The 8,310-nt window shown below is 44.6% G+C and overlaps 1 protein-coding gene across 1 annotated transcript; it reads right to left on the bottom strand.

Moving 5' to 3' along the window:
* Positions 1-2,336: 2,336 nt before the first annotated feature.
* On the bottom strand, positions 2,337-7,870 carry sephs3 (selenophosphate synthetase 3). The gene is made up of 8 exons (XM_030733544.1): positions 7,466-7,870; positions 6,737-6,840; positions 6,054-6,161; positions 5,744-5,898; positions 4,061-4,151; positions 3,879-3,978; positions 3,539-3,751; positions 2,337-3,445 (listed from the first exon to the last, which is right to left on the bottom strand). Exons 1-8 carry the CDS (start codon positions 7,740-7,742, stop codon positions 3,195-3,197), a joined length of 1,299 nt encoding a protein of 432 aa, XP_030589404.1. The 5' UTR covers positions 7,743-7,870; the 3' UTR covers positions 2,337-3,194.
* Between the last annotated feature and the right edge of the window lie 440 nt (positions 7,871-8,310).

Here is an 8,310-nt window from a genome sequence, read left to right on the forward strand (position 1 = left end):
GCTTCTCAGTAACAAGCACCTACATCTGCATCATCTGCTGACGTTTGACAAAACAGCCGCTGACACAAAACGTAAAGCTTTTCTATCACGCAGCAACCCAAAAACAGATGGACTTATTTCTTTTAAAAGCATTACCGTTTAGTACTTTGAATGAGGAGGTTCGTTCGTAACAACACAACACGAATGACTACAATGTTTACACCGTCTGCACGTCCGCATTTCTTCTTCTGCCCTGTCATTTCATGTTTAATCCCACACTGCTCTCTTGTGGCTGGAGTGAATATAGCACAGTAGCCGCTGCAATGGCGCTTCCTCACTCGCCCATATCTGATACTCAGTTTACATTTCACTCGAGAATTTTGCACTTTAGGCCATTACATTCATCTGACTATGGCTGCTAGTCGTGTGCAGACTGACATACAGTACAATCCTATAGAGTAAACTACCCAGGACAGAGCCTGACTAACCCATGAAGGCTCCCAATAAACTGGTGGCTGGCAGTGACTCTTGTTACTTTCATTCTTTGGGCATGTTGTCTAAAACAGAAACACACTGCACACAGCAAAATACGCATGATAGATTTATTCAGTTTATAGACCCAACAACTGACTACTAAACAGTCTGTTAGGTTCTTGGATATCTGGGGCCACACAGTCTTTTCCTACTCTTGCCAGGTAATCAGACCTTGTATAACATTAAGAAGAAAGTCAAATAATTACAAGTCCACTATAGTCAGAAGAAGATGGGAACTTCCACCTGCAGCAATGTAATTCTGGTGTAATGGCTGTGGTCTGGGAAATCACTGCTGGTCTGTATGCACATGTGGAAAGTCAGAGGCTAGTAGAGGAGCCAGCCCAGATCAGAGCAGCATCACTGACCACAGATATGATGCTGAGTAATTCCAATACAGCATGATAGGAGGAGCTGGGGCAGTGGGGACTGCAAAGTGGCTTGCAGAGTACAGGTTACTGTTACTTGTGTGCTCAGCCGATCTGACAGAACTGCAGCTGAGCTTCAGTTTGTTTCTTGCCTAAGCTACACTCTAATCGAGTAAATTATATTTATAATAGAGATTTTTTTTGTTTTAATAAAATTAAATGTACATTAAAATAAATTAAAACCTGTCGCCTGTCGTTTACATACAAATGTGACCTGTCCACAGACACACAGAATGCACCAGGATCAGAATGTGGTCATTCTGATTTGACCACATTTGGAAATAGTCAGGTTTGCTTTGTGCTCAGAGCTCAGCCAGGGCCCCATGTTATCAAGCAGCTGAGACTTCTAGATTATTAGATGACTCTTAACAGAAAAAGCCCTTTAAGTGTTCTCCAGGGACAATTGATATTCAACCCCTTGTAACAGGTACCAGGTGTACATCCAAAAACCCATGGATCAGATATCTTTACACAGATACAGACGTTGTTAAACTACAGTAATTAAGGCCTCAGAAAACTGGTGGAGTGTCCCTTTAACATTCTGCACACATAGGCATTTAAGCATAACAAAATGCTAAATTTAACTGAAATTGTTATTAATCCTTTATTTATACAGGAAAATCTCTTGAGACTCATTGTCTCATTTACCCACTGGTAGGCTTGACAGATGTTTTTTTTCCTTATTCCAGAAAAGGATCATGTGATGGGGTTTGGCAAATCAGGCAGGGGGATGTAGCGAAACCCAAATCGAGCAGTGAACACGTGTCGGTGTCAATACCAGAAAGTAAAACTGCTGTCTCAATCTCACCATCTCTGGAGTGTAAATGTAGCCATTATTCTAGAATGAAAGTTTCAAAATGAAGACATGTCAGTGTGGGCGTGGCCTGAGACGTCCAAGTCGTCACCAGCGTGATGGGAGAGCTGCTTAATGTTGCCAAGACAGACAGGCAGGATTAATGTTGCTAGCAATGCTGCAGTACAGTGTAAACACAACTGTACGCTTGTGTTAAATCTGACCAAAGGTTCAAATAATGATTTCATTGTGTGTACTAATCCCTGTGAGGCAAAAGCTCGGGCTTCAGACTGCTCTAAACCCTCAGGTTTACTCTCAGCTCTGTGTGAAGTCAGTGACGATGAATACCTCAAATATGGTAATTTCAGCGATGAGCACAAAGGGAGCTGAATGAGCTTATTTTAGACACAGGATGAAGGCCAGGGCCCAGTATCAAGAGGACTGTGAATCACAGAAAGCTACTCAATAAAAACAGGAGCAGGAATAGCTCTACTGCAATGTTATTTGTTCTTTTTGTGCAGTGAAGGTTTCCTTTCAGAATAATAAAAGTAGTCTATCAACAAAAGCATGTCTTCACATTACAGTCGCACAAGACCCAAACAGCATTGTGGTCTGAGTAGATGATGGGTTTATTTGACTGTGAAAAGCAAGAAATCTACAAACACAGACAGCCTTAGACCTCCGGCGCTGCAAGTCCAACCCCTGAACCAAAGACACACATCCACTCTGCCAGGCCCCGCTGGGGTTTGAACGGCAGAGCTTCATTAAAAAGGAGGGGTGGACCAGGCGCTTGGACCGTCAATCGGCCGTCGATCTGAACACGGCCCAAGTGGCCCCAAAGGAAGCTGCTCAAACCTTCCTCTGGATGGCGTGGGCAGAGCCAGGTCCCAGGAGTGATGAACCATTTCTTTTCCACATTAAACCATCACCAGATTAACACATTTGATGTTAGCCATCCATCCTAAAAGAAACCACCCCAATCAAACCATAAAACACATGCACGCACATGCACACTCTGCTTTCATTATTTGCTACTTTGGGTAAGAATGATTGGGAATGTTTTCTCTACAGAATTGAAACTCATTTTCCAGAAGCTGTTTATGAATTTGATAAATCATATAAGACCAGTTTTCTATATGAAAGGCAACAAGGAAAAATAACAGCTCTAAATAAACATGACAGCGGGGCAGTACTGCACTGTACCCTGAAATTACAACATGAAAGATCAAAAGTACACCGTGTTTCAGCAGCTCCTTCTAAAGCTGGAGATGTATGCTGCCTGTGGTCCCTTTCCTCTCTCACTGGATCACATGACACGGAATTTGGTCTGTGCGCTGTCAGCTTTATGACAGAAGAGGAGGAAGGGATGGACAACGTATTAAGACACATATACACACTCTACTCTCATTCTCACATGCGCACACGCACACACACACCAGAACAGTGTCAAAGGGTTTCAGTGTCTATGACACGTTGGGGCTTGGGTCAGGGCTGGTGGAGCTGTTGTCCTGATTTGCTGCTTGGCTTCCTCGGGGTGGAACCTCGATAATGCGGGGTTTGTCAATGATGCGGGCACGGCGGTCACCTTTCTCTACAATACCAATAATCCATGCCCCGCCCACCGCCCCTTGACCCGCTGCTCCGGAGCTGAGGTTTTTCATCTCCGAGCAGAACTTGGCTGCTTGCTCTCTGGGCAGACACACTAGCAGCCCACCTGGAGGTAAAGGTGGAGAAGGGATGTGAGGTTATAGCTTTAAATACTGCGTTCATGCAAACATAACCACGTGTTTAATGTCAGTATTTGTACCCGAAGTCTCGGCTGAAGTGCCTTGAACCAGGTTGAATATGTTTCCGCAGGCTTTACTGATGGCAGCCATCTTGGCTATGATTGGAAGGTTGTGGATAACGAAGGCCACCTCGTTTTGCTGCTGTGATGCCAGGTTGTTGGCGTGACCCAGCAAGCCAAAACCCGTCACATCTGTGGCAGCGTGGGCCTGGTACTTGTGCATTAGACCTGCCGCTGGAGGCAAAACATGTAGAACCGCACAAGAGAACAAAACAAAAACATAAAAACTGTTATTCAATCATTAATTACATTTCCATGACCACTAATGAATGCAGACCAGAGCTTAATCAAAGCAGTGTACCTGTGCGGTTTAGCGTTGCCATGGAAAACATAGCTTCCTGATAGGCCTCTATAACTTCCTCTTTGGTGATGACCAGCTTGATCCTGTTCCACTTTTCAGGCTGGTGAGACAAAAATAGAGACAAGAATATTAATCTCTGGGTCAGTCGTTTCACGAGCAACCCAGCAAGATGAGTGGCTAACCTGATCGAGCCACTGGTGAGCGTTCACAGCCACCCGGGTCCCCAGAGGTTTAGTCAGCACCAGGACGTCACCTGGTACAGCACCGTCAGGCCTGGAAAATAACACAACACCAAGATTTATGCATCTCTGCGTTTTGTGAGTCGCACCTTTTCATAAAACATTTAGCTGTTTCTTTGTCTCTGTCTCCATAGACAGCTCTGCAGTGAGACACAAGCAGGAAATGTGAATGATTGGGGGGGGGGGGGGGGGGGGGTGCCAAACAATAAAGGTCAGAGTCACACCCAGAATACGGCAATTGTAAGAGATAAGACAGCGGTGCTGCCTATCATCCGACAGCCCCTGGACACAGAGAAGGGGAGCGGCGCTGTGAGGATCACGGTTTTTGACTTCTTCTTTCAACATTATTCAGCAGCTCATACTGAGAGACAAACTGACCACTGAGAGTGCACCAACACCTAGTATCCTGGATAACGGAGTCACTGGGAGACCACGGCTGGTCAGGGTGAGGGACTGTTCCCCAGGGCATGGTGCTTTCCCCTGTTTTATTCATTTATGACTTTAAATACAATTCAGAGTCACATGCAGAGGTTCTCAGGTGACACTGCAACTGTGGGGTGTATGAGGGATTGCAACTGGACAACAAACTGGACTGGTCAGCTAACACAAGTGCACTTTATGGGAGGAGGCAGAGGTTCAGGCTTCCTGAATAGGCTGAGGTCTTTCAACATCTGCAGTGAACTCCTGCTGATGTTCTTCCAGTCAGTAGTTGCCAGCGTTCTCTTCTACACAGTGGTTTGCAGAGGAGGCATCCTTACAAAGCAGGACACAACTAAACAGACTGGTTAGGAAAGAGAGTGGTGCTCTGTGGTTGCACAGAGCAGGAGACTCTTACATCAGTGGCAGAGAAAAAAAAAACTCAGTAAATTGTTGATCATTATGCACAACAACTGGCGCCCTCTGCAGTGTATTCCTGAGGCAGAGGAACACACTGCAGACTGCTGTCACTGTCCTGCACCAGTGGCAGACTGAGGAGGTCTCTTGTCCCCCATTCATCACAGAAGGCTATATTAGCCCCACGCACATCTACATTTCTATTTAATCTAGTTCTGGCTACAGCTTTTGTACAGTATTCATAACTCTTATGAATCAATCTTGTATTGTTTGCCTGTAGGATAACCACCCCTTGCAATAGCAACAAAAAATAAGATAACACAGGCCTAAATGTCCATAAAGTGTGGATGAAGAGTGTGAAGTGCAAAGTCCAGTGAGATACAAAGTGTCAGGGTCCATGCTCTGGCTTATAGCCGAGCTTTTACGGCTCTGTGGAAGAAATTGCGTTTAAGCTTTTCTGTCTGTGACCTCATGGCCCTGAGCCTGGGAGGGTGCCAAAAAGACATTGTCCAGGGTGTGTGTAATCCACCTGATTTTTTTTTTGTTCTTTTTCTCAGATTTGGTCCAGGGATGGAAGAGGGGCACCAATGATCTCTGATGCAGTCTTAATGATTCGCTGTGCAGCTGGAGAACCACACTGTGCATCCACAGTTCAGGACACTTTCTATGGTGCATGTATGTATCTGGTGTTTGATGTCTTGTGTAACAAAGCTAGTGGATGCCTAAATTTCCTTTGGGATTAATAAAGTATCTAGCCATCTACAGCAAACTAGAGCTGTTTCAGGGACTCACATGATGAACTCGTTAGGCTGGCAGACAACCGATGCTACACCTCCCACAATGATCCAGGGATTGATCACGGTCTGGCCACCTGTCACTGAAGTCCCTCCCTCCTCTGCTGCGTCGCGAAAGCCTCGAATCATCAGTGGCATCACCCGCTCACGGTCCTGTGTCACACATGCACATGAAGTATGAATGGAGAACTCATGCTACCTTTAACTAGTGTTAGTTTGTTAATGAAAAGTACAATGATACAAATCTATTGACAACATCCTTTTCATAATCACAACAGGGACTAACTCAATACCACACAAAATGCTACCTTTTCATTCATCTTCTGGCTGACACTCAGCAGCATCAGCATGTTGTCACACTCTGTGATTCCCATGGCGTAGAGATCACTGAGGACATTAGCACACGCTATCCTGCCCTGAGAGACAAACAGAGAGAGTCACAGTAATGTTACTCTTGGTTTCACGATGTGCTCATAGATAGAGACGGCACTCAAAGAAAGAGAAATCTTGCTCATAAACTGCCAATGGCACTTCTCAAAATCATGGCTCAACTGCTGAACAGAAACTTCAAATCATCACTAGCATGACCCAAAGCATGCATAATTATCTGTGATGGGTTTTTGTCTTGATATTACGGTTTGCAGTATCATTTTGGACAAAATAAATGATAATTTAATCTTTTTTTTTGTTTATTTTGGTTTTCTTGGCTAATATCCACTAATATAAAAGGGAGAAAGTCTTTATTGACAAAAACAATTAGCCGAGGTTGTACTTTTTGTGGAGTATGTCATATCTGATAATATTGTAAATAAATAAATAAAATTAGTCACTTTTAACAAAGGTCTAACAATCGCCTAACAATCATCAAGTTACCCTGTTAAGGTGTCTGAACAGCTTAGCCTCCTTAATAATTTCCCAGCAAACGGCGGTGGGGTGCCCATGTACTGTTTGTTAATGCTTAGTGATGGGAAATGCATGCCGGTAAACTCACCATCATGTAAGGATCTTCAACCAGAGGGTAAAAGAAATCTGTGGTCTGGACTAGTGACAGCCCTCCATGCCTCAGAGGAATCACAGCGCAGTCCATCCCTATACCTGGAAACCCACCACAGCGATGAGGACAAGGCAATAAATGCTGACTTACTTTAAGGGTTATTACCGCGTCTACTTTCTAAGTAGTGTGTATTTAACTGCAGTTAAATAAATGTAGTAGCGTATTTATTACGGGACTGCTGATTGGAATTGGCTGACACTGTGTGGACTTTACATTGATACTTAAATGTTTGGGATCACTCCGTATATTGCTTTTACACGGCGCTAGAAAGTGCGCAACTCATTTACAAGAGGAATGTTTGACATCAGCACGAAATGCTGACTCATACTTGCCGTGTGGTTATTTGATAACTCACGAAACTCTCTTCTCCTTGGCTAGTCATCTATTACATGCATGCATTATTTAGATTTTGCTAAGCGATAAGTTGGGCCGTCTTTTATGTATTTGTGTGTCTGTGTGAGAGTGTGTATGTGTGTGAATGTCAGTGAGGGAGAGAAAATTTAAACAAACTGTTTTTCGTCCACAGCTTTCAATCTGTCAGATGAGCTGCGATTAGTTAACAGAAGCTAGCTAGGTTAGCAACAGTTGTATTAGCTACCTGACGTTAACCAGTTGGGTTATTAGGCCATAATGGCTAGCTCTGCTAACTTTGAGTTTGTTCCTTACCGAGTCGCGGTCCAGGTAACTGTTGGCCGAACTCCGGAGCTTGGTCTCCGGCCTTCCCTGTGCCGTCGGCCCGGTCCGGCTCCAGTCCCGCCAGGAGTTTGAGCAGAGCCTCCTGCGGGACTTTGCAGCCTCATCCCTTCAGTTCCGAAAAGCTCGTGAGACGGAACCCGCGCTCCAGGCCGTGCTCCTCAGGTTTGAACGGCTTGTATCCAGGGGGAAAACATCCCTCAGTGCCCACAGCCTCCACTATGGAAGGCGGGGAAGTTGAGCCTGACATGCCTGCCCGTGGCCCTCTTCAGCCACACAATGCCAGCTGCGAAGCGTACACCGGTGAATACAAACGCAGGGATGAATGGAGCGTGTGTCTGGCGAGTGGTATGTGAAACGGAAGATCGGTGTAAAGTTAAATGATATACAACCAATGTAACTTCCTGATGGTATTTTCGCCATAAAAAATCTTGTGCGCGTGTGTGGGTGTAACAGCGATAACGTTACATATATCACATTTGTAGCATAGCTTGGGCATTGGACTTATATATTAGGGGAAAAAAGCAAACAAATATGCAACCACCGATTCTAAGGTGATATAGAGGAAACGCCTTATTTTGAAGGCCGCCAGGCCATGACTAACTTCCGGGCACTCTCCCTGTTTCGCAGTTAACCTTGAAGCTACACCGGACGGTTAGAGCATTACCATCCGCAATTTTTTTTTAAATAGACCCATTTATGTATTTTTATGTATTAATGTAGAAGTTAAACTATTCAATAACACGTTGGAACTGCATAAAATATTGTCACTATACCAAGGTTTTAATAAACTAACACGACTGTCCTATACTTACAAG

This window comes from Archocentrus centrarchus, chromosome 7 (genome assembly GCF_007364275.1).
Source record: "Archocentrus centrarchus isolate MPI-CPG fArcCen1 chromosome 7, fArcCen1, whole genome shotgun sequence".
Lineage (NCBI taxonomy): Eukaryota > Metazoa > Chordata > Actinopteri > Cichliformes > Cichlidae > Archocentrus > Archocentrus centrarchus.